Here is a 27,575-nt window from a genome sequence, read left to right on the forward strand (position 1 = left end):
AACATATGACCGGTGTCAGTTAACACTAGGAAAAAAAACAATTAAATTGTTGCCAGTAGCATAGTTACTTACAGTCACCAATGCTCTAGATAGCTTGATAACAGCCTGACTACCTCTAGGGTGAGTAAAGTGGTCAGAGTGAGGTGTTCTCTCATTTGTGTCTGGAAGTATGTAGCAAGCTAGCCGACGTTAGCCAGTTAGCTTGGGTGCTTGACTGCGGTTGAGGTCAGAACGCTCGGGTCAACCCTACTCGGCCAGTGTCCACATCCAGTGTGCGCTCTGAATGTAAGAAGGGACAATCTGACAACTCTCAGAATTTACGAATGCCCAGAGCGCACCCTGAGCACTCTCTGGCACTCCAGAGGGAATTTACGAACGCACCGTTAGAACAAAAATATTTAACGACTGGGTCGCATCTCTGGCATCGTTGGGACTATATCTCTCTTACTTCTCTATAGGGTAATACATGTGAATTGTCTTAAACATCCATAATTCAGTTAACCTGCAGTACGGAAGCAATACTGTAGTTGCAGTCAAAAGCGCGCTTTCAGACCCGAACCCTTGCCCTTTGGCAGCAATAGATCGACGGGAGGGAGACACCGGCTTACGACGTCAAATGCAACTAAGTAGACAGACAGAGAGCCAGCCAATGCCGAAGCGAGCGGCAGCAATAACCGCCCATTTCCTGTGTTGGATCATAGGGAGTCTATCCTGATAACCACCAACCGCTTGAATAATCCCAGAGGTTGTCATTATTATATAAAATCCTAATTTGTGTGTATTTAATGTGGTAAACAGGGTTTGTACACAAATAACACCTAAAAAACTACTGGGTAAAGCATCACATGCACATGTTAATAGATAAAGAAGGACGTCGCTCGATTTGTTACGTGCGCTCTTTTGGGGGTAACTTGTCAAGGCACGGAATCCGAGGGGTCCTACATTAGACAAATGAATTGAACTGGAGAATAGACACACACCGAAAAGAAACCCGATTAACCGAAAAGAAACCCGATTTGATAGGGGACAGAGGAGAAAGGGGGGATTCAGCTAGCAACGAACCTTAAGACGAAGGAGGATCATAGATAAATAGTAGGTGATTATTTTTGTTGTCCTATTGACGTGGTGTAAAATTACAGATTATGTTCAAGTCATTGTTATTGTCACCCCATCTTGACAAAGGGACCGAAGAGGCTATACGTTGACACAACGTGACAGTATAGCCTATGGGTTTAAACCAGCAGTTTAGACCGATAGACGGTTGAACAAAGGAGTAGGCTACTTCGATGTCTATGTTTATTTGCATTCATGTAAATATTTAAACAAATATGTATGTGTGTGTATATATATATATATATATCTGAGTCAGAACATAATTGGTTATAATCAATTTATCAAATTTGGGGACAGATTACAAAACATTATAGGTAAAAACAATTGCAATTCATTATAATTTCAAGATTCCAAGATATTTTGCATAGCTATACCAACTGGTGACCGTGATGTTTTTGTTAGTCAGCCTACACCAGATTGCTCCTGCTCTTCAAAAATTGTAAAGAAAATGAAAGTTATTTTACATTTAAGAATGAATTAATAATTTAGTCTAGAGCTCTTCTTCTCATCTGTTCCTCTATCGTCCCTCTCCTCGTCTCCAGGACGGAGTTGAATTTTTCCCCCGTCATCTCTAACTCGTCCAAAGAGCTATAGGTTCTTCCTGCTCCCTCTCACCACCTTTTCAGTGTCCATCCTCGGTGCGCAACGGGTTGCTCCAATCCCACACTGTCTCAATGAAGGAGGCCGATGCAATCAAGCTCTTCATCGGGCAGATACCCCGAAATCTTGAGGAGAAGGACTTGAAACCCATCTTTGAACAGTTCGGGAAGATCTATGAGTTGACGGTGATAAAGGACAAATACACGGGGATGCACAAAGGTAAGGGGAAAGGAAACAATTACTGTGTAGGCTATGCTGTAGAGCGCACGGGAAATACTTGATTATATAATGCACAGTTCTATAGAAATACGTTGTCTCCCACACTGTGCATTGAATCCCTATTTCCTTAGTATGGACATTTACTGTAAATTACAATGCATAGTCCAGCTGTCAGGCATGAGACATTGTTTAGGCTATATGATTGAGGGTATTTAGGCTATGCTATCTATGTAACAGGTGTATTGCCACTGGCAGATATGGCCAGCCTACAAAATAAATGTGTTTCATAAGTGCACCTGCCAGCTTGTCTTTGGACCAGCTGACCCAATGGGTTACGTCTCAAATGGCACCCTATTCCATATGTATTGCACTACTTTTGACCAGGACCTAGAAGGCTCAGGTTAAAAGTAGTGCTCAATATAGGGAATAGGGTGTCATTATAGAGAATAAGTTCTCTTTTTTTATACCAAATCTCTATTTTTGATGTAAATGGCATGTTATAGAATGGTCCAGATACCTTTTATCAGGTTTCAAGTATGACCCAGATGCAGACAATGTCGAAGAAACCACCGTTTATTTTTAGTACGTGGGCAGGCAAACAACAGGTCAAAGGCAGTCAGAGGTCAGTAATCCAGATGGGGTGCAAAAGGTCCAGAATGGCAGGCAGTCTCAGGGTCAGGGCAGGCAGAGGTCAATAATCCAGTGAGGTAGGGCATGGTATAGAATGGCAGGCAGGGTCAGGGCAGGCAGAACGTTCAAAACCAGAAAGGACTAGAAAACAGGAGCAAGAACAGACAGGAGCAGGGGAACAAACACTGGTAGGCTTCACTAACAAAACGAACTGGCAACAGACAAACAGAGAACACAGGTATAAATACACAGGGGATAGTGGGGAAGATGGGTGACACCTGGATGGGGGTGGAGACAAGCACAAAGACAAGGGAAACAGATTAGGGTGTGACACCTTTTTTGTGATCTCACATTTTTTGAGGGGTTAAATGCATTAAGTTGTCCTGTGTAACAGCTCTCGTTGGTGCTAGAAAGAGTAGACCAAAGCACAGCGTGGAAAGTGTTCATGATTTTAATTTAAAAAACACTCAAACAAAATAACAAAAACACTGAATTCTTTCAGGCAACAGTAACTAAACAGAAAACAAGATCCCACAACCAAATGGTGAGAAAAAGGGCTGCCTAAGTATGATCCCCAATCAGAGACAACGATAGACAGCTGCCTCTGATTGGGAACCACACTCAGCCAAAAACAAAGAAACAGAAAACATAGAATTTCCCACCCGATTTACACCCTGACCTAACCAAACACAGAGAATAATAAGGATCTCTAAGGTCAGGGCGTGACATACTGGCTAGGTATCCCCCTTTCTCTAGTATGGGGGGCCCTGAAAAAACATGAGCAAAAGCTCCAAAAACACCCAAATATGTCCTTGGCAAAGTTCTGTGTAGTGATGCAGGTCTTTAGATGTTGTGTCATGAAATTGTATTTTCCATTTTTGTTTCATCTCGAGCGATACTTCTCTGTCCATTCTACAGGCCAAAATAAAGGAATCACTTGAGTAAATGAGTGATACAAAGGATAATGAAAGCATGGGGTGCTTGCACACTGCTCTTGCCAGACGCTTGTGGAATCTATGCCAAGGCGCATTTACATATACTGTGGAAAAACAACAGTTCCTCTCTCAATGCGAAAAATCTTTCCAAAATTGCCCCTCAATAACATCCAAGCCTTGGTGTGGAATGGAACATTGTCATGCTCTGATCCCACATCTCCACATAGTTTTGCAAACAGGCGTGCGTGCAGTGGATGTGGTTTGATGTAGTTTACAATTGAAGTTACTTGCAGCAGTACATCCCCCAGTTCTGTGCTCAGCTCTTTTGCCGCCAGTTGCTCTCTGTGTATCATAGAACGCGTCCATATGGCAGAGGGAGACACATTCATAACTAGAGTGCAGAGGCCGGCCTGCCTGCCCGCCATAGATGAAACCCCATCTGCGCAAAAGCCCACCATTCGATCCCATATGTAATCTGTTTTTCGTCAATATAGCCACGCAGCATCCCCTATATCGTTTCATGCTCGGGAATCGTGAGACAGAACAATATGTCCTCGTAAATAGCTTCCCCAGACAAATAGCATCCCCTGACAAAAGTCAATGCATGAGCATCTCAGCCCTCACAGCTAACGTCCATTTGGCGAGCATAAGCTGGGGAGTTTTTGAGTTGTTCAGTCAGTTTCCTCAATAGCATAAATTCTTCATTTAACAGTGTTATCTGACAAAGGTATTGATGTGAGTTTCTGTGCCTCTGCCTCCCCACACATTGTTTTCAACAAATCAATTCCGGCCTGTATTATCAAAGTCTCTGCAATAGTGTGTGATGTTATAGCGTAGCAGGCCTAGCCATCACCGTGGGAATGATTCAAGTGCAACGGTCAAATGCAACCTTTTCCCATGACCTAAGTGGGCTCTCTGGTTGAATTTTATATTTGAATAATTTTCATTTAGATTTTTAACATTAACCAGATTACAATGATTTTGAGACACAAAAACTATGTTATAATATATATATATATTATTTAGTGTATATATATATATATATATATATATATATATATATATATATATATATATATATATTTATATATTATTTTCAGGTTGTTGAAAAAGTGAAAACCCATTTTTAGAAATCTTTGCAAAAGGAAATACAGAAATATCTAATTTACTTAAGAATTCACACCCCTGAGTCAATACATGTTAGAATCACCCTTGGCAGCGATTACAGCTGAGTCTTTCTGGGTAAGTCTCTAAGAGCTTATCACACCTGGATTGTACAATATTTGCACATTATTCTTTATAAAATTCTTCAAGCTCTGTCAGGTTGGTTGTTGATCATTGCTAGACAGCCATTTTCATGTCTTGCCATAGATTTTCAAGCTGATTTAAGTAAGAGCTGTAACTAGGCCACTCAGAAATGTCATCTTGGTAAAAGCAACTCCAGTGTATATTTGGCCTTGTGTTTTAGGTTATTGTCCTGGAAAAAGGTGAATTTGTCTCCTAGTGTCTGAAACAGATTTTCTTCTTGGATTATGCATGTGCTTAGCTCTATTCAATTTTTTTTATCCTAAAAAACTCTGCAGTCCTTGCCGATGACAATCATACCCATAACATGATGCAGCCCCCACCATGCTTGAAAATGTGACGGGTGGCACTCCGTGTTGTGTTGGATTTGCCCCAAACATACTGTAACACTTTGTATTCAGAACATAAAGTTAATTTCTTTGCCACATTTTTTGCAGTGGAATTTTTTTTATTCTATACGGGCTTCCTTCTTTTCACTCTATCATTTAGGTTAGTATTGGAGTAACTATATGAGTAACTCAGGGGCGGCAGGTTAGAGCGTTGGGCCAGTAACCGAAAGGTTGCTGGATCGAATCCCCGAGCTGACAATGTACAAATCTGTCATTCTGCCCCTGAACAAGGCAGTTAACCCACTGTTCACCGGTAGGCCATCATTGTAAATAAGAATTTGTTCTTAACTGACTTGCCTAGTTAAATAAAGGTTCAATTAAAATATATCTTTTTTTACTATAATGTTGTTTATCCAACCTCAATTTTTCTCCTATCACAGCAATTAAACTCTGTAACTGTTCTAAAGTTACCATTGGCCTCATGGTGAAATCCCTGAGCAGTTTCCTTCCTCTCCTGCAACTGAGTTAGGAAGGATGCCTTTATCTTTGTCGTGACTGGGTGTATTGATACACCATCCAAAGTGTAATTAATAACTTCACCATGCTCAAAGAAGTATTCAATGTCTTCTTTTTAAATTTTTACTCATCTACCAATAGGTGCCCTTCTTTGCGAGGCATTGAAAAACCTCCCTGGTCTTTGTGGTTGAATCTGTGTTTGAAATTCACTGCTCGACTGAGGGACCTTACAATTATCTGTATGTGTGGTACAGAGATGACGTCGTCATTCAAAACTCGAATCAACACTACTATCAATTTTAAATTCAGCCTGTAACACAATAAAATGTGGAAAAAGTCAAGTCGTGTGAATACTTTCTGAAGGCACCGTATTTGGGTGTTTTTGGAGCCTTTGTTAATGTTTTTTTCTGGGTACTCCAAATTACACAAAGGATGAGGAAGTGATTTGCTGTTTGGGGTAAGTTTTTCAAAAATGGGAAATAACCAAAAAGGTGTCTGGACCCTTCTTTAACATGCCATTTACATAAAAAATAGAGAATTGGTTGAAAAACAACAACTTCCCCTTTAAAATAACAGTGCAACCTGCTGCAATTTCTCTTTGTCCACTGTTGTATCACAGTATACAAATACATCCTATGTTTAATGGTATACTGTACCCTCAATCCTACCCCAGGCTGTGCCTTCCTGACATACTGTGAACGAGAGTCTGCACTCAAAGCTCAGAATGCACTGCACGAGCAGAAGACGCTACCAGGGGTGAGTGCCCTCTCTGACGTTCAACAGCACACACTGGTGGAGTTCCAAATGGCACCCTATTCCCTATGTAGTTCACTATTGGCTAGAGCCTTATGGGCCCTGGTCAAAATGAGTGCACTAGTACTACATAGAAAGACCGGGTCGCATTTGGGACTCGGACACTCCCATGAGCAAAATGCGGAACAAGTGGCATTCTACCTCACTGAACTACACACACAGACACACAACAGTGTGCCACAGAAAAACTAACTCACTCTGACATGTGAGCTCCATTTCCCTTTGAGTTGATATGCCCAAGAGGAAGGTCAGAGGTGGCTTTCCTATATTCCCTGTACATGATGCATCCAGTCAGTGCCTTAGTCATCCTGCTCTCTCTCTCTCTCTCTCTCTCTCTCTCTCTCTCTCTCTCTCTCTCTCTCTCTCTCTCTCTCTCTCTCTCTCTCTCTCTCTCTCTCTCTCTCTCTCTCTCTCTCTCTCTCTCTCTCTCTCTCTCTTTCTCGTCACACATTCAAATCAACGTTAGAGCAGCTTGATGAGCATAACCACGCAGCAAGTGTGCTGCCAAGTGACATTTATGGAGCAGATTATGAGGTGACAGGCATTCTCTCTCTGCAGTCTCTATAGAAACAGACTAGTATTATGTTCCAAATGCTATTCCCTATATAGTGCACTAACTTTGACCAGGGCCTATAGGGTTCTGGTCCTCCTTCACTCAGTCTCTGAATATTTTCCTCTGATCTCCCTCTTCTTTTTATTAAGGTTTACTGAGTTGTATTCTTTGTTAGGTTTTAATGCTTACTGGTACGCTGAGACAGTGAGGGAGTATGGGTTTTAGTAGGGGCGTCTGGAAGCCAGAGAGGTAATTAGCACTAGCAGCAATATAAATCATATTATTAGGCTGACCCTCCTGACCTCTCAGAGGAGATCAGCAGGCAGGTTCCCCATCGCTAAACCTTCTCTTCCGTCTCCCCAGTGACTCCCCTCCCAGACCTCCTCACCCAAGTCTTCTACAACCGCCCCCTCGTGTCCCCTATCTTAACCTCTGCAATGATGAAAACCACCTCCTTGGCTACACACTGACTACCACCCCCTAGACAAGTAGTATCCTCACCCCAATTACCAGCTGTGGTGTAATCATCATCTAATACCACCTGCACTGCCAGAGAATTAACTTCACCATCCTCTTGTCACTGACGCTACAAAGAAATTACATGAAAGTAATTGAAAGACGGGAATACACCAATGCGCTTCTGAATACATAAATCTGAATCATGTCATTATCTTTCTCCCTGTGCATTTATATTCAACGTCCCTTTGTATCTAGTGAGCTATACACTGCCTGCCATGGTGGAAAATGTTAAGGTTTTTAGTTGTCCTCACTATACACAAGCTGCGTCCTAAAAGCAGATATAGAAGTAAGAAGGAGAGGGGGGGAAAGGTGAAAGGGAGGGAGGGAGGGCGGGATGAACAGATGGTGTGATCTGAGTGGCACCTGGCCGTGTGTTTAATTTCAGGTGAGAGACAATGTCTCAAAGCTCACCGACATGGAGGCAGAGGAATGGTGTCAAAACACATTTGCACACGGAGGAAGAGAGAGGTTGTAGACATTGAGGGGAAAAAGACGCACAAAGAAGAATCTGCAGCTGTACTCTCTCTCCTCCTTTGCCCATCTTGTACTTGTGTCTTCCTGTCTGCTCTATCTTTATCTCTCCATCTCCCCGCTGCTATCCCTTGCTGTCTGAATTCTGTTTTGTTGCCATCCCGGTGTGTCTGGTCAACATCTCTACTACAGTGGCTTGAGACAGGTAAAAGTCTGGGCAGATAAACATGACTACACAGACATGAAATGGGCCAATTTGAAAATTGCTATCCCATTCCCAAAAATGTAACCTATAGACCTCCTCTCCTCTATCCCCTCTATCTCTATCAGAGTTAGAGATGTGCTTTCACAATGGTCATCCCTACTGATAAGGGTCAAATGCTTGTTTCAATTCTTTATTATGATAGTGTATCTCTGCTTCACTGAAATCAGAAATCAGAATCAGAAATAACCAGGTAATGATGGATTTAATCAAATCTGCCTGTGAATGATATTCCAATATTTTAGGACTAGTTTTGAATAATGAAATGTGTATACACTTAATGTTTCTGTATGTATTGCTGGGGCATGTCTCCAGAGATTGTGCGTGTGTGTGTGTGTGTGTGTGTGTGTGTGTGTGTGTGTGTGTGTGTGTGTGTGTGTGTGTGTGTGTGTGTGTGTGTGTGTGTGTGTGTGTGTGTGTGTGCGTGTGTGCGTGTGTGTGTGTGTGTGTGCGTGTGCGTGTGTAAGGCACAGTGAGATTGTACATGTGTGAGGAGGATGTAAGCTGTATGTGTGTTTAGTGGGGGAGGGGGAGGGCAGGTGTTCAGACTGACTTGATTTGCTGAAGGGGAATAAAACATCCAGAGATCTGGGTTGAAGTTAAAGATAAAAGGAATAAAAACTTGCACACTGCTCTTGCCAGTATCACTTTAGTTTATTTAGCTTTGTCAGAGCTTTTTTTTAAAGATCTTTATAAAGAAAATACCTTATCCCTAAAAAATATTTAGTTGGAACATCTGACTAAGCTTGACATTTACTCTGCCATGACAAGTCAGACGCATTATTTTGTGAATAGTCTGAAAATGAAGTCATTTGTAACACTAACAATTGAGCATGCACACAGCATGCCTGTGAGGATAGCCTATTTGTTCTATGTGCTGTGTGTCCATGTGTGTAAGCATAAAAAGCAGTGAGTAGTCTGAGCAGGGATGATTATAATAATGCATGCATATCTGAGCACACATGTCTGATTGATCTATCAAAGTGTGCGTGTGTGTGTGTGTTACATTTGCACATTTATATGCATATCATTATACACTGATATCAATTTGTGCAAGCCAAGGGATGGTACAGATATCGTAAAAACTCACCGCACTGTAGAAAGGCTCAACAACTGTCACTTGAGGAGAGTGTTGTGATGAATGTAGAATAGATTCAATTTATGAGGAAGGTAAATGGGTGTGAATTGAAGAGAAATTGGATGAATGGTGGGGGGTATGGGTAGAAGGGTGGGGGAGGGGGCAGTGTTGTGTTTGAGACCACCTAAAGCGAGACCAATTCAAGACCAAGACCGACGCAAATCAAGTCCCAGTCAAGACCGGGACCGGGAATGGGACAAAGGGGTGTGAGACAGAGTCAAAACCGAGACCAGAAAAATGCGAGTCCAATTCAAGACCATGTTGTAATTTTGTCACATCACCACTATAATAAGAGTTCAAAATGTCCAGTATTTCTGTGTTCATATTTCAGAACAACATGTGGATTCTTTAGACATTCAGAATAGTGAATAAAGGCATGTTGAGGGACAATAGAGCCACTCTACAAATTATTACCAACCCAAACACATTCGGGGACAATTGGCCTTCAAAGAAGGGCTAAGGATTTATAAAATAATGATTATAATAATAAAAATAATAATATTATTTTTTCAATGATCTAATTTAATCTCTTCAGTTTTTGTTGGACAGGGTTAACACCGAGATATGCTAACTGGATAACAGTCATTCAAGTTTTTGCTAGCTAACCAAATGACACCTGGATCTCTAGCTGTGTATAGCCACTGAAAAACGATATGAGGGCATGACATGACATCCTACTAGCAGCTAGCTATCTTGCTAATGTTAGGCTCCCTAATTTTAGCTTGCTACATAAATAGATACACTAGCATATTAGCCAAATTATGACTGACTTGTGATCATTGCCCTTGTTAGTTTGATTGTATTCAAAAGGCACTCGCGCATCTGAGCTGTCTTTGTTGTAGGTGCCTGGTTGAATAAGATGAGAAAAAATAAGAAACCCGCACACTGCTCTTGCTAATATCACTGCTCTTTAATAAGCTCTTACATATCAGCCTTCGTCAGAGCTTTTGTGAGTTTTTTTCATTAACACCCTTATGTAGAAATTGCTACAACCACATCCATGCATCGAATGGGGTTGGAGTCAAGAGAAAACAAGTAACTGTTACCAAATATAACACTGTGCATTTCATAAATATTCAAATAAAGTGTGCAAATAACGTATCAAACACGTCTGTAAAACCGTAATGAGGACATCGACCCACCAAGCAAGTTTTCATAAATCATTAGGTTCAGCGCAAGAAAAACGTCAGAGTAATCTGAAATGCCTGCTGATCCCCTCTGAGAGGTCAGGAAGGTCTTTATTTTTTCTCATCTTAGTTTGATTGTATTGACATTCCCAGCCTTAGATACATTTGTCTATTTTTGTCCAGAATATTGAGTCATTGAAACTGAAACAGTGCATCCCAAATGGAGGCAGCAAACAATGTACCAGGCCAGCTGTGATTTACAACCTGATAGCAATATTTTTTGGACAACCAAGAAATGTATTGGTGAATTATATTAATAATACAATAATGCATCCATCTATTCTGCCAACAATGACTTAGCGTACGTCATGGAATGTTGAGTCAAATAGAACCTATTTTTAAAACGTCTTAAGTTGGTTTTGTAGCATAAACTGGGAATTTGATATTTTTTGAATATTATTGTCTGTTTGTAGTTAAAACGCTGTCAGTTCCACTTTAAACTTTATCTCACCGGGTACTTTGTGTGCTAAATGAGAAATCTGTTTTGCAATGGGATGTAATAATTGTACATTTTGATTGGGAAATGCTTAATGGTTGTATTTTTGTATTATGATTGCGACCTACGTCAGAGTTTATGGACTGCTTATCATTTAACATTATGCTGTGTATGACTGCTGTCTTTCCATCACCCCTATGCAGTGGTGTAGTGGTGCTTTAACATCATGCTGTGTGTGACTGCTGTCTTTCCATCACCCCTATGCAGTGGTGTAGTGGTGCTTTAACATCATGCTGTGTGTGACTGCTGTCTTTCCATTGGCCCTATGCAGTGGTGTAGTGGTGCTTTAACATCATGCTGTGTGTGACTGCTGTCTTTCCATCACCCCTATGCAGTGGTGTAGTGGTGCTTTAACATCATGCTGTGTGTGACTGCTGTCTTTCCATTGGCCCTATGCAGTGGTGTAGTAGTGCTTTAATAACACCATGCTGTGTGTGACTGTTGTCTTTACATTGGCCCTATGCAGTGGTGTAGTAGTGATTTAACACCATGCTGTGTGTGACTGCTGACTTTCCATTGGTCCTATGCAGTGGTGTAGTAGTGCTTTAATAACACCATGCTGTGTGTGACTGCTGACTTTCCATTGGCCCTATGCAGTGGTGTAGTAGTGCTTTAATAACACCATGCTGTGTGTGACTGTTGTCTTTCCATTGGCCCTATGCAGTGGTGTAGTAGTGCTTTAATAACACCATGCTGTGTGTGACTGTTGTCTTTCCATCAGCCCTATGCAGAGGTGTAGTGGTGATTTAACATCATGCTGTGTGTGACTGCTGTCTTTCCATCGGCCCTATGCAGTGGTGTAGTAGTGCTTTAACATCATGCTGTGTGACTGCTGTCTTTCCATCGGCCCTATGCAGTGGTGTAGTGGTGATTTAACATCATGCTGTGTGTGACTGATGTCTTTCCATCGGCCCTATGCAGTGGTGTAGTGGTGCTTTAACATCATGCTGTGTGACTGCTGTCTTTCCATCGGCCCTATGCAGTGGTGTAGTGGTGATTTAATACCATCATGCTGTGTGTGACTGCTGTCTTTCCATCGGCCCTATGCAGTGGTGCTTTAATAACATCATGCTTTGTGTGACTGCTGTCTTTCCATCGGCCCTATGCAGTGGTGTAGTGGAGATTTAACACCATGCTGTGTGTGACTGCTGTCATTCCATCGGCCCTATGCAGAGGTGTAGTGGTGCTTTAACATCATGCTGTGTGTGACTGCTGTCTTTCCATCGGCCCTATGCAGAGGTGTAGTGGTGCTTTAACATCATGCTGTGTGTGACTGCTGTCTTTCCATCGGCCCTATGCAGAGGTGTAGTGGTGCTTTAAGATCATGCTGTGTGTGACTGCTGTCTTTTCATCGGCCCTATGTGGTGGTGCTTTAACATCATGCTGTGTGTGACTGCTGTCATTCTTTCTTTAACATCATGCTGTGCCCTTTCCATGCAGAGGTGTAGTGGTGCTTTAAGATCATGCTGTGTGTGACTGCTGTCTTTTCATCGGCCCTATGTGGTGGTGCTTTAACATCATGCTGTGTGTGACTGCTGTCTTTCCATTGGCCCTATGCAGTGGTGTAGTGGTGCTTTAATAACACCATGCTGTGTGTGACTGCTGTCTTTCCATCGGCCCTATGCAGTGGTGTAGTAGTGCTTTAACATCATGCTGTGTGTGACTGATGTCTTTCCATCGGCCCTATGCATTGGTGTAGTGGTGCTTTAATACCATCATGCTGTGTGTGACTGCTGTCTTTCCATCAGCCCTATGCAGTGGTGTAATGGTGCTTTAACATCATGCTGTGTGACTGCTGTCTTTCTATCGGCCCTATGCAGTGGTGTAGTGGTGATTTAACATCATGCTGTGTGTGACTGCTGTCTTTCCATTGGCCCTATGCAGTGGTGTAGTAGTGCTTTAATAACACCATGCTGTGTGTGACTGCTGTCTGTCCATCAGCCCTATGCAGTGGTGTAGTGGTGATTTAACATCATGCTGTGTGTGACTGCTGTCTTTCCATCGGTCCTATGCAGAAGTGTCGTGGAGCCTGGAGAAGAGGGTATACTCTAATTTTGCCCCCCAAAATTATGAGTTTGCTTATCAATTTTTCAGATTTTCACTTTCAAAATCACACTTCTTAATTTATAGAAAAAATATGGTGTGATGGTCTAAGTCCACAACAATGCTTAAACCATGTCCACGCCACTGATGCAAACAGCACATGATGACAGTTGCGCATCACAAATAGCCTACTAACCAACACTTGAAAACCCATTGTTGCCTTAGTTAGCATTTACTGGTAGATATCATCACTGGCAATTTTTAGCATGTAAATCTTGGTTGGGCAAACAAAAAAACAAAAAAATGAATGCATGCCAGCAAAGCCACAGCACAACACTAAACAATACATTAATTGCACTAAAACGGTGACAAACAGTGCCCACAAACTGTTACGGCCTACATAAAGCTGTCTCAACAGCAGTCCCAACACCTTACCACTGCTACACCTGGCTATCAGCAGAGCCTTGTCTGGCAGCGAAACAGTTCATTCAGCCTCATTTACTGCCTTTAAAAAAAAACAGCAGATATGGCTGACTTGCTTAAACAATGTGGTTTCTACTGACAATTGAGATGTACACACTATGGCATAAGGGGACGACGAGCGGATAAGAGGCAATCCGTAATTTTGATTAAGACATTAATGAGCAAGCTAGGACAGACGTAGTCAATATAACTATTTATTCAGCACCTGTAATGTACAGTGACAGGATTCATAACATGGGCCGTTCTTACAGTATTCTCCCTGTACACCAAGTCAAAACCGTAGGATAAATAAAGTGGGCACATAAAACAGACAAAGAAAGCTCTTACAATATTCGATGATGACATTTCTCTAGGCTATAGGCTATAGGCTACATATGCTATAGGCTACATATGAACCACCAACGCCTAACAGCTTTACAACATAACATTCCCTTTGTATTCCTTTCTTAGCTACAGTATACATGTTACATCATTTATATAGCAGGATACAATACATTTTTGGACTCACCTTGTTGTGCTCACTTGAACAGGAAGGTGGCATGGCGGTCCTTCGTGGGCATATTTTGTCATCAAACATTGTCATTAAAGTCTGGCATTCTCTGGATTTATGGTTCTTTCAAGACAACTGGGAACTCAGGTCAAATCATGATGACGTCAATGATCTTCAGGTCGGTCGGAGCTCTAGAAAGAGGCCCGAGTTCCCGACTTGCAATTCCGAGTTGGATGACCGTTCAAACGTATTTTCCCAGTCGGAGTTCGTTTTTTCGGAGTTCCCAGTTGTTTTTAACGCACTGTAATCAGATTTCCCAGTTCCGAGTTTCCAGTTGTTTTGAGCGAGCAGAAGTCATGCTGGATTGACAGCATGGCCAATGTTGAATGTTTACCCTTTTAAGCTTGCGAAAGAAACCCTTAAACCCAGACTTGGGACCACACACCCACTCCACTGAATAGCAGGCTAGTGATTGCTTTGCAGTCAGCCACTGATCCTTCCAATTTCCAACTTATTGTTTGATACATTTGATCTAAAATGTCCCTTAATTATTTATCTTCATATGACAAGGATTGAAAAGGATTTGCCAGTAGATTGTCGGCTTGATTCATGATGATGACTGCTAGCTAAGATTTATAAAGCATGATGTTGACATGATTAGTCCAATCTAAGCTACTGTAGATATAACGTGATTTGACGTCATTTTATCTGTGGCCAATGACCTTGAGCCTTATTGGATGGGTACTTCTAATGTAACTCTATAGCAGCATCCAAGGGTTTTGAATTTTCAAGCCTTACACTTAGACTTGGCGGTGATGTAGTGTCCCCATGAGTGACAGAACACTGAGCCAATCACAGCACAACTAGAAAACATTACCAACCCCATAAGCTCCAAATTTTCCGCTGGATGCCCCACTGCCACAGAAAGCACTGAGCTAGGCTGAAACAACTGCATTTTGGAGCTGCCTTACTCAAGAAAGAAAAAAAGAGACACAGCTTTATTAACTCAATGATGATTATTGTATTTTACATTGTTTGCAAACTGATATGAGACAGGTATTAATGCCAAAGTAACATGCAAAACAGGCAAGCTAAACAGGTGGGGCTCAAAACACCGAATGACCGGTCACCACTGGATATCGTAAATTTAAACGTCTTTCCTACCCGACCGGCTACCGATGTCATTCTTCTGTGAGCAGTTCCAAGCAAAAAAAAAAACAGTTGAGAGCTGCCCACTCTTGCTGCCTGCAGATGACATTCCGTTGAAACGTGTGGTCCGCATGTGAATATATTCCACGTGCTTTACAATTGTGTAGGTTACTTTGTGCATTATGTCTCTGTTGTACGTCATAATTGATCATTCGTATTCCTCCACTACACTACTTTGATACGCATCACTATGGATTAAGAAGTGAATATAAGCAATAACCTCTGAAAAAAGTGGGTATATTGTTTATACCTGCGTCTACCATTCACTACACCACCGGTTCGATTCCCGGGACCACCCATACGTAGAATGTATGCACACATGACTGTAAGTCGCTTTGGATAAAAGCGTCTGCTAAATGGCATATATTATTATTATTATTATTACCTTCGTGTTTTACAGAAAGTGCACTCTCCTACATGAGTGCGCTGGTATTACGATTGCTGTCCTTTCAGAATCATGAGCCTGTCACACACTGAAAGCCTATAGGTTCGTCACTGTGCAACATGTTTATAATATATATAAAGGCTGTTAAGATATTAATGTTTTAAGAAAGGAATGTATATATTTGGCCTGGCGAAGCGGTTTTACGCTCTGATAATTGAGTTTTCCTCACTGTCCTCAGTCCTCACTGTCCGAGACTGAGTCAAGACCTGGGTCAAGACCGAGTTCAAATGTATCCGACACCGAGATAAGACCGAGATACTAAATATGTGGTCTGTAGACCGTACTCTAGGGTCTCGAGTACCACAACACTGTGAGGGGGTAAGAAATGAATGGACGTTTGACATAATGAGCAACGGGTGGCAGTGGGGGTTGAGGGACGAGGCAGTACGTTAATCATCTTAAATGCAGACATCTGTTACAGAGTGGGTGGGGGTACGAGTTTGTGTTTGTGTGTGGAAAACGGCTCTTATTATAAAACTCATCAGGCTCTGTTAACTCAGGCAGGCGCACTAGGCCAGCGTTTAATCCAATTGAAAGTATTCAGACCCCTTGACTTTTTCCACATTTTGTTATGTTACAGCCTTGTTCTAAAATTGAATAAATTGTATTTTTTCCCTCATTAATCCACACACAATACCCCATATTGACGAAGCAAAAACGTTTTTTTTTATGTCTGCTAATTTATAAACATTTTAAAAACGGAAATATCATATTTACAAAAGTATTCAGACCCTTTACTCAGTACTTTGTTGAAGCACCTTTGGCAGCAATTACAGAATCGAGTCTTCTTGGGTATAATGCTACAAGCTTGGCACACCTGTATTTAGGGAGTTTCTCATATTCTTCTCTGTAGATCCTCTCAAGCTCTGTCAGGTTGGGTGGGGAGCGTTGCTGCACAGCTATTTTCAGGTCTCTCCAGAGATGTTTGACCGGGTTCAAGTCCGGGTTCTGGCTGGGCCACTCAAGGACATTCAGAGACTTGTCCCGAAGCCATTCCTGCATTGACTTGGCTGTGTGCTTAGGGTTGTTGTCCTGTTGGAAGGTGAACCTTTGCCCCAGTCTGAGGTCCTGAGCTCACTGGAGCAGGTCGTCATCAAGGATCTCTCTGTACTTTGCTCCATTCATCTTTGCCTCGATCCTGACTAGTCTCCCAGTCCCTACCGCTGAAAAACATCGCCACAGCATGATGCTGTCACCACCATGCTTCACCGTAGGGATGGTTCCAGGTTTCCTCCAGATCTGACACTTGGCATTCAAGCCAAAGAGTTCAATCTCGGTAACATCAGATCAGAGAATCTTGTTTCTCACGGTCTGAGGGTCTTTAGGTTTCTTTGACAAACTGCAAGCTGGGAGTTACTTACACTGAGGAGTGGCTTCCGTATGGCCACTCTACCATTAAGGCCTGATTGGTGGAGTGCTGCAGGGATGGTTGTCCTGGACGTTTCTCCCATCTCCACAGAGGAACTCTAGAGCTCTGTCAAGAGTGACCATCGGGTTCTTGGTCACCTCCCTGACTAAGGCCCTTCTCCCCCGATTGCTCAGTTTTTCTGGGCGCCCAGCTCTCGGAAGAGTCTTGCTGGTTCCAAACTTCTTCCATTTAAGAATGGCCACTGTGTTCTTTGGGACCTCTAGTGCTGCAGAATGTTTTGGTACCCTTCCCCAGATCTGTGCCACGACACAATCCTGTCTCGGAGCTCTACAGACAATTCGTTCAACCTCATGGTTTGGTATTTGCTCTGATATGCACTATCAACTGTGGGATCTTATATACACAGGTTTGTGCCTTACCAAATTATGTTCAATCAATTGAACTTACCACAGGTGGACTCAAATGTATTTGTAGAAACAGCTCAAGGATGATCAATGAAAACATGATGCACCTGAGCTTAATTTCAAGTCTCATAGCAAAAGGTCTGAATACTTATGTAAATAAGGTATTTCTGTTTTAGTTTTTTTTATACATGTGCAAACATACAGTGCAAACTGTCTTCACATTGTCATTATGAGGTATTGTTTGTAGATTGCTGAGGGAAAAAAATATTTTATCCATATTAGAAGAATGCTGTAACGTAACAAAATGTGGAAAAAGTCGAGGGGTCTGAATACTTTCCGAAGCCACTGTACATATTGCACTTTGGTGGAATTAAACTGACTAAACCTACAAAAATGAAGACGCATCCCTATGACAACAGAAGTCACTGACTTTCAACGTGGCACTTTCAACGTCATAGGATACGATCTTTCCAACAAGTAAGTTCGTCAAAATTCTGCCCTGCTAGAGCTTCCCCGGTCAACTGTAAGTGGAAACGTATAGGAGCAACAACGGCTCAGCCACAAATTGTAGGCCACATAAGCTCACAGAATGCGTAAAAATGGTCTCTCTTCCATTGCAACTAGGGTTGCACATTTTGGGGAATATTCAGAGGTGGAAACTTTCTGTGGGAATATATGGGAATTAACGGAAATATATGCAAATTAATATTAATACCATTTAAATGTAGATGTTTTTTGCATTGAATATATTTCCCATATCACATGGAGACAGCAATCGAGATACACATTTGACCTTATCAAGTAGACATAATTGCAAATGATTAAATCCTTCCAATAGAAAAAAATGGAACTTTAATTAAATGAGTTGACTCTTCACATGGGAACAACAATAGAAAGGGAATATTGAATGACCCCCAATGATCCAACGTATCTCCCCAAAAATCTGTAAAATGATAGTCTAGAAACTAAAGCTTTGGTTGTCTTCCTCTCAGGCTTCCATGTCTTCTCCCTGGACCTCCTCAATTGTCCACCTCTTGAACATCAGACTCCAAGGCCTCATCTTCACTGTCACTTTCCAACCTTGTTGAGGATGGCTCGTTGTCAGGCTCAAAAAGCCTCAAATTTGCCCGGATGGCCACCAATTATTCAACTCTTGTATTGGTCAGCCTGTTGCGTGCTTTGCTGTGTGTGTTCCCAAACAAGGACCAGTTGCGATCTGAGGTGGCTGATGTTGGTGGGATTTGGAGGATGATGGAGGCAAACAGGGTAAAGAGCCTCAGATCCACAAAGTCCCTTCCACCAGGTGGCTAAGGAGATATGTGGGCATGATTGCCATATTGCATCTCCATCCCAAAGCCCTTGCTTGGAAGTGAACTTCGCCAGACTGCCAAGAACCTTGCCCTCATCCAGGCCAAGGTGGTGAGACATGGTAGTGATGACACCATAGGCTTTGTTGATCTCTGCACCAGACAAAATGCTCTTGCCAGCACACTTGGGGGTCCAACATGTAAGCTGCGGCGTGTATGGGCTTCAGGCAGAAGTCTTCACACTTTTTAATGTATATCAGAACAAAGGTATTCTCTGCTTGGAGCAACAGTGAAGAGGGCAGGGCGATACGGATTTCTTCTCTTATATCTGCAGGCAGAGTCTGAACATCAGACAGGATGGCATTGTCTCCCTCAATCCGTGCAATGGCTACTTCTATAGGTTTCAGGAGTTTCAGGCAGCTTACCACTCTCTCCCAAAATACATAATCCAGGAGAATCCCCTTGATGGGGCTTTCCATATCGGCAGACTGTCAAACCTGATGACAACACCACCCCAGCGGGTGTTGCTGGGCAGCTTCAATGTGGTTCTCTTATTCTATTCTTCTCACTTTGCTTGGTGAGGTAGATTGCTGCTATAACTTGAAGACCCGTCACATACCTAACCATTTCACTGGCTCTCTTGTAGAGTGTATCCATTGCTTTCAGTGCCATGATGTCCTTGAGTAGCAGATTCATTGCATGAGCAGCACAGCCAATGGGTGTGATGTGAGGGTAGGACTACATTCTTCACATATCATTTGGCACAGTATTTGCAAATGTACACAGCCTTTCCTTCTACATTAGCTGCAGTGAAACGTCTCCACACATCAGATAGTGCCTGTGGCATTGTCCTGTAGAGATTAGAGAAAAAATAGTAAAATAAATAGTTTATCAGTTAGATTAAACAACTCCTTTGTAAGATAAATGTTTTAAAGTGAAACATGTATGGAAACAGGTGAATTAACACTCCTCAGTTAGCAGGCTCAAGCAAGCTGAACACACATGGTAGCAAAAACAAACTAGCAGAAATTGTTAACAAGTTAGAAATGATTTAAAAACACTTTGCTGTAGGCTATTTACTAGTTCACAGAAAACCATGTATGTCATAAAAAATATATTCACCCCACCTAGTATTGTAATCAAAACGTACCAGAAAGCATGTAGTCCTTGGCTCAGTGTAGTAATGCGGGCTCAATACCATCTCATTGGTGTGCAAGATCTTGACTATCAGCTGCACATGTGATGGAAGAATGCACTGTGCATGTAGAGGGTTGCAATTCCATTGAATTGGGGATAGTTTAACCAAAATATGCCACAAGACCTAGAATTGCCTTATGTGTATCCCACAAAAAAAGATTCACTGTTATAAGCTAACTTTTTTGATAAACTTAAGCAAAATTCCCCAAATTCCCCGAGCTTAACTTCCCATGGAAAATTTCCAGACAAATTATTATTTTTCTCAGTATAGAGATATACTGTGCATCTTCTGATGAAGAAAAGCAGCTAGAGGAAAGAGTAGCATAAATAATTGTGGTACTTCTCTCTCTTCCTCTTGTATGACCCCAAAGAAATAGAATTGTTTAGTAATTCTACAATAGGGATTATATTTCTATGTACGACCCAACCCCAGAGAGCCTTAAATATATAGACAGACCGAGCATGACTAGGGAGGAGTAACAGTGACGTACTGAAAACAGACTTTGATAACAGGTTGTTGGCATGTGTGTGTGTGCGTAGGAGATTTCCTGTCTTTGTTTGTGTTTGGGATTGTACCTCTGTTTCTGCGCCTGCCTTTGTTACTTTGTTCATCTCTTTGTGCGAGTGTTTTTCTATGTCTGTGTGAGTTTCTTTTTGTTTGCATCTGCGAATAGAGATATAGCCTATATTTCCACCATATATTTCCACCAATGTATTTTCTGTACTCTAAGTATCTCTGTTAGTGTGTGTGATGTGGAGGGGGAGATGAGGGAGCGGAGAGAGGAGGGAGGGATGGGGTGGCAGGTTGATTATGGTCCCAGGTCTCGTTGCCAGGAGACGGTGGGGACGAGGGATACCAGGTTGCTAGGCAACCGGTGTGATGCAATGACCAGTGCTGTGTGATGGAGAGGAGGGAGAAAAATAGTCATTTTGCTGTGATTTGATTGGATAATCTATGGATTTAATATCTCATACTGTAATCCTAGTGAAATCCTTTTTGGCATCACAGAGGGAAAGATTAACTGTGTGCTCATGTCAATGTGAGCAAGATAGTGCCTATACATATGAGACTGCCAGGAACAGACAGTGTATGTGTGCAAAGGCTGCCTATGTGGACATTGTGTTTGTGCCACTGTGTTTGTTGAGTTTGAATAATAATCATAATGTCTCTGTATATTTGGATTTGAAAAAGGACAACATGAACATTTAAAGCTGAATTGGGTCACAGATAGGGCAGGTTTGGCCTTTGGCCGGGTTTAATCTGTGCTGTGTTTTTAAAATGAGCCTGTTGATTTGCAGAAAAAGAGAAAATATAGAAGAGAAAAATATTAAAATGGCTCGGCTTGCACAGTGTAATAGAAGCAGACATTTTCTTGGTCCCTACAGTATCTGCCCTTGAGGCAGCAATTAAATGCAACAGGCACCATCCCTTGTCCTTTTGTCCCTATAATTCCAGTTCCCCCCCAAGCATCCTTTCTCCCTCACGACATATCTAATAATCCCAGCGTCTCTCAACCCTTTATTTCTCATAGGTTTTTTTCTCTCCTTCATCCATCTCTTTTTCTCTCCTACGCACAATGTTCTTGGCAACGTTGTTTACCTGCTGTGGATCTCATCACAAGGTTGTCATGGTGACCGCAATGCCAGGTGCAGACTTTGTCAGATTAGCAGGGCTGGTTGCCGTGTCGACCTCGAGTGCCACTGCCTTGTTGGCCTCCACTTCTCCACAATAATCTAATTCCATTATCTTGTGCCATTTGCTCCGCTTCTTAACCGCGGAAGAACTCAAGTCATAGATAGACTAACCTAGCGTTTATATGAAATATACTCAAATATTTTGTTTAGGGAACATTATATCCTAAAATTCTATTTGAGACATTTGTTGTATCATGATTAGGTTGTTTCGTTAAAGTCGAAGTGTAGGCTAAGATGTGATCTTTTGGTTTTGTTCTGTGTTTTCATACTGTAGTCTTTCACCTGTTGCAAATTAGGATTTATCCCGCAACTCATTTAGTGGATGACTTTATCCAAGTCGACTTTGCCGAACATTTGAGGCGTATAGAAAAACATCACATCTGAGCAAAAAATTATATTCTATTTACTGACTCCTGGGTACATTCACAATGTAAAAATGCATTTTGATTACTGTTTTCAATCCTTCCCGGTAAACAGGTGCTTCTTAATCCACATGGTCATCTAGTTAATTGTCGTAATCAATGGGACACTCCACTAGAAAACCCAAGGCCTGCTGGTGATGATGTTTGTGCATGCAGATGGCAAGGGCCCTACCAGCACTGATCAATACTGTCTCCTGGTGACCAATCAAGGCTGATCAATCAGAGACAGGGATCAGTGACTGACTCAAATGTCACCAGCTCCATAATTAAGACTTTAATTAAGCCACCGTTAACACACTGACTCTGCTCTGCTCCTCGCCAATCACTGTCCTCTCTGTATCCTCCATCTGCTCTCCTTCTCAGTGCACCACCACATATGTGAAAGAGAATATTGAAGTGCCTAGCTAGACCTGCATCATTATAATGATTGTGTCATTGGTCCACAAAAGTAATTTTTGTGGATTGTGTTTTTATGATGTGCGAAAGGTTGTCTGTTTCCTTATTTGTTTTGGTTGCTCTTTCCTTACTCTGATTCCATCCATTCCTCTACAGCTCCTTCCCCCTCTCTCTCTCTCTGTTCAGAATCTCCCACCATTCTAATCCAGCGTGCTTCTGTAATCCGGATTAGCCAGCGAGCGTTCTTAATCTTATCACTTGCCTAATCCCGCGTGGTTGTGTGTGTGCGTGCGTGTGTGTGTGTAAGAGAGAGACACACTCATTCTCTGTTAGGGAATATAATTGATGGGGAATGAGAAGAGAGGAAAAAAAGAACAGTAAACCAGGAGGGTGATGGGCAGGGCTTCATTAGAAGTAGAGGGAGTGGCCAGCTCATATTCCAGCCCTTTCTTGAGTTCTACATACATACACAATATATGTACAGTAGCAGTCAAAAGTTTGAACACATCTACTCATTCAAGGGGTTTTTCTTTATTTTTACTATTTTCTACATTGTAGAATAATAGTGAAGACATCAAAACTATGAAATAACACATACGGAATCATGTAGTAACCAGAAAAGTATATATTTAATATTTGAGATTCTTCAAAGTAGCCTCCCTTTGCCTTGATGACAGCTTTGCATACTCTTGGCATTCTCTCAACCAGCTTCATGGGGTAGTCACCTGGAATGCATTTCAATAAACAGGTGTGCCTGGTTAAAAGTACATTTGTGGTATTTCTTTCTTTCTTAATGCGTTTGAGCCAATCAGTTGTGTTGTGACAAGGTAGGGGCGGTATACAGAAGATATCCTTATTTGGTAAAAGACCAAGTCCATATTATGGCATCAACAGCTCAAATAAGCAAAGAGAAACAACAGTCCATCATTACTAAGACATGAAGGTCAGTCAATCCGGAAAATGTAAAGATATTCAAGAATGTCTTCATGTGCAGTCGCAAAAACCATGATGAAACTGGCTCTCATGAGGACCACCACAGAAAAGGAAGACCCAGAGTTACCTCAGCAGCAGAGGATACGTTCATTAGAGTTAACAGCATCTCAGATTACAGCCCAAATAAATGCTTCACAGAGTTCAAGTAACAGACACATCTCAAAATGAACTGTTCAGAGGTGACTGAGTGAATCATCCTTTCATGGTAGAATTTCTACAAGGAAACCACTACTGAAGGACACCAATAAGAAGAAAAGATTGCTTGGGACAAGAAACACGAGCAACGGACATTAGACCAGTGGAAATCTGTCCTTTGGTCTGATGAGTCCAAATTTGAGATTTTTGGTTCCAACAGCTGTGTCTTTGTGAAATACAGAGTAGGTGAACAGATGATCTCAGCATGTGTAGTTCTCACTGTGAAGCATGGAGAAGGAGGTGTGATGGTGTGGGGGTGCTTTGCTAGTGACACTGTTGGTGATTTATTTAGAATTGAAGGCACACTTAACCAGCATGGCTACCCCACATTCTGCAACGATACGGCATCCCATCTGGTTTGCGCTTAGTGGGACTATCATTTGTTTTTCAACAGGACAATGACCCAAAACACACCTCCAGGCTGTGTAGGGGCTATTTGACCGAGAAGGAGAGTGATGGAGTGCTGCATCAGATGACCTGTCCTCCCCAATCACCCAACCTCAACCAAATTGAGGTGGTTTGGGATGAGTTGGACCGCAGAGTGAAGGAAAAGCAGCCAACAAGTGCTCAGCAAATGTGGGAACTCCAAGACTGTTGGAAAAACATTCCTCATGAAGCTGGTTGAGAGAATGCCATGAGTGTGCAAAGCTGTCATCAAGGTAAAGGGTGGCTACTTTGTAGAATCTCAAAATATAAACTATAACTTTTGATTTGTTTAACACTTTTTTGGTTACTACATGATTCCATGTGTTGTTTCATAGTTTTGATGTCTTCACTATTATTTTACAACGTAGAAAATAGTTTTAAACCCTCAAATGAGTAGGTGTGTCCAAACGTTTGACTGGTACTGTATGTAAAGCAAATAAACAAGAATCTTCATAATTATGGATGTGCCTTGGGATAAGAGGACCATGTAATGTGGGCTTTCTATTTCAGATGAACCGGCCCATTCAAGTGAAGCCAGCAGACAGCGAGGGCAGAGGGGGTAAGAGACACCCCTCCATAGCAACACCTGTTCAAACAACCCCTGAAGAGAATTGCAACTGTTCAATCAACACCTTTCCAAAACACCTGTCTAACGTGTTACATTTTTTAAACAACAATCAAGACTAAACCCTGAAATGGCTTCAGCCCAGCTTCAACAAAAATACCCACTCGTCACTGCTGCTAAGCACCACCTGCCTCTAATTAACACTTCTAGAAATTCTTCCTAACCCCCCCCCCCCCCCCTCCCCATATTCAAGTAGAATTACTCTTAAGTGCCAGGCTAAAGAAAGTAAATATTGTCACCTAGCATACAGAACTGGATGACGAAGGAGCATTCCAGTCTGAGCCAGATCATGCTCTTTGTGCAGCAGGTTTGTTGATACTGCACTCTGGTGGCCTTTTCCATATATAGCAGGGTTATAGCACAATATTCACAGACGTCAATATACTTTAAATATTGTAACAACATCCAATTAAAAATGTAGCTGATTGATTAACACATTTTGGTTTATAAAGTCAAACAAGGTGCAAATTCCTGAGCATGTTCTTGTGTTGTATGATAACTTTTTCTTTTTACCTACATGTTATCCTTTCTCTCTCTCTCAATCATTAAATAATTCCATTCTAATTCATGCCCTTTGCCTCTACCTATTACTGGCCTCAACCAACCACTCTCTCTGCTCTTCTCTCCATCACTGTCTGTCCATATTCCTCTCTCTTCGTTCCTGTTTTGGCCCCTCACCTCACATTCCCCTTAGAAGACAGGAAGCTGTTTGTTGGCATGCTGGGGAAGCAGCAGTCGGATGCCGACGTGAGGAAGATGTTTGAGGAGCTTGGGAGCATTGAAGAGTGCACAGTGCTCCGCGGGCCTGACGGCACTAGCAAAGGTAGCCATCACCATTACTGCAACACTGACCGCTACAACGTCTAGCCTTATATCAACACCACAACATCAACACCACTAAACTATTACCATTAAGGTCAGGAATCAGTCACAATCAAACTCATACCACTACAAAGATGGATGCTTAATTTTCTGTGTTTGTTGTACGAGGTATGACTAATTTATCATTTTATTTAACTATTAGTGGACCAGGTAAGTTGACTGAGAACACATTCTCATGTACAGCAAAGACCTGGGGAATATAATGATGCAATATGTTTTATAGGTCATAGTTAATATTGGTCAACGTGGTTTATGAGCTATGATTGATGAAGCAATTAATGTTTTGTGGACCACAGTTAATGACGCAGCTATAACTAATGAAGCGCCGATTGTCTGATGCATTTTCTAGGGATATGTTGTGTCACGTGAGGGGAGGCCAGGGTTTGACGATGTGTCATGTTTTGTAGGCTGTGCCTTTGTGAAGTACCAGAACAACGTAGAGGCTGCGGCAGCCATCAGCACTCTGCATGGGAGCCGCACTCTACCGGTCAGTCTCTCTCTCTCTCTCTCTCTCTCTTCTCTCTCTCTCTCTCTCTCTCTCTCTCTCTCTCTCTCTCTCTCTCTCTCTCTCACTCACTCACTCTCTCACTCACTCACTCTCTCACTCACTCACTCACTCACTCACTCACTCACTCACTCACTCACTCACTCACTCACTCACTCACTCACTCACTCACTCACTCACTCACTCACTCACTCACTCACTCACTCACTGACACAACATAGGGACTCATCAACAGTTAAACACTGCTACCGTCAGACCTCCTCCTACACAAACACTCCATGGTCTACTGTAATTTATAGGAGTTGAGAACATATTTGTGGAATGCCCTCATCAGTCCTCGTGTTGGTGATATAGGTCATTTGGTTACAGAGATGTGTGTCATTTTTGCTGTGTAATATCTGTAATCTCTCCCTGCAGGGTGCCTCCTCCAGCCTGGTGGTGAAGTTCGCCGACTCTGAGAAAGAGCGAGGGATAAGGCGCATGCAGCAGGTGGCGTCCCAGCTGGGGGTCATCAGTCCCATGACCTTACACCTCGGGGCTTACAATGCCTACACACAGGTAGTGAGTACTAGTAGTACTGAACCCCAAACACAGGCATTATGCAGAGATTGTAATACGCAGGCCAACACACTAGTTGTAGTAAAATGGCTATGTCCCAAATGGCACCCTATTTCTTATATGGGTCAAAAGTAGTGCACTACAGTGCATTCAGAAAGTATTCAGACCCCTTAACTTTTTACACAATTTGTTATGTTACAGCCTAATACCCAATAATGACAAAGCGAAAACAGGTTTTTAGAAATGTTTGCAAATGTATTCAACATTTTAAATCAGAAATAGCTTATTTACATAAGTATTCAGACCCTTTGCTATGAGACTTGAAATTGAGCTCCAGTGAATCCTGTTTCCATTGATCATCCTTGAGATGTTTTCTACAACTTGATTGGAGTCCACCTGTTGTAAATTCAATTGATTGGACATGATTTGGAAAGGCATACACTTGTCTAGAAAAGGTCCCACAGTTGACAGTGCATGTCAGAGCAAAAACCAAGCCATGAGGTTGAAGGAATTGTCCGTTGAGCTCCGAGACATGATTGTGTCGAGGCACAGAGCTAGGGATGGATACCAAAACATTTCTACAGCATTGAAGGTCCCGAAGAAGGACCACAGTGGCCTCCATCATTCTTAACTGGAAGAAAATTGGAACCACCAAGACTAATCGGGGGAGAAGGGCCTTCGTCAGGGAGGTGACCAAGAACCCAGAGTTCCTATGTGGAGATAGGAGAACCTTCCAGAAGGACAACCATCTCTGCAGCACTCCACCAATCAGGCCTTTATGGTAGAGTGGCCAGACTTTGCTTGGAGTTTGCTCCTAAACAAGATTCTCTGGTCTGATGAACCCT

At 42.1% G+C, this 27,575-nt stretch overlaps 1 protein-coding gene across 8 annotated transcripts in view; it reads left to right on the forward strand.

Annotated features, from left to right (window-relative positions):
* The first annotated feature begins 552 nt into the window (after window positions 1-552).
* The window catches only part of LOC124012875 (CUGBP Elav-like family member 3), a 39,128-nt gene continuing 12,105 nt past the window's right edge, over window positions 553-27,575 (forward strand). The window contains exons 1-7 of one of the 8 annotated variants that reach the window (XR_006834788.1): window positions 553-1,092; window positions 1,656-1,932; window positions 6,321-6,403; window positions 24,671-24,719; window positions 25,480-25,608; window positions 26,075-26,154; window positions 26,590-26,733. Coding sequence is in view for 7 of the 8 variants with exons in the window: in XM_046326885.1 (XP_046182841.1) it covers window positions 1,788-1,932; window positions 6,321-6,403; window positions 24,671-24,719; window positions 25,480-25,608; window positions 26,075-26,154; window positions 26,590-26,733 (630 nt within the window). In the remaining variant the exon portion in view is untranslated. Of the gene's footprint in view, window positions 1,097-1,655; window positions 1,933-6,320; window positions 6,404-24,343; window positions 24,394-24,670; window positions 24,720-25,479; window positions 25,609-26,074; window positions 26,155-26,589; window positions 26,734-27,575 lie in introns of those variants that run through there. The other 7 variants (XM_046326886.1, XM_046326885.1, XM_046326884.1 and 4 more) reach the window with 7 other exon arrangements.

Source organism: Oncorhynchus gorbuscha, linkage group LG24 (assembly GCF_021184085.1).
Source record: "Oncorhynchus gorbuscha isolate QuinsamMale2020 ecotype Even-year linkage group LG24, OgorEven_v1.0, whole genome shotgun sequence".
Taxonomy (NCBI): Eukaryota; Metazoa; Chordata; class Actinopteri; order Salmoniformes; family Salmonidae; genus Oncorhynchus; species Oncorhynchus gorbuscha.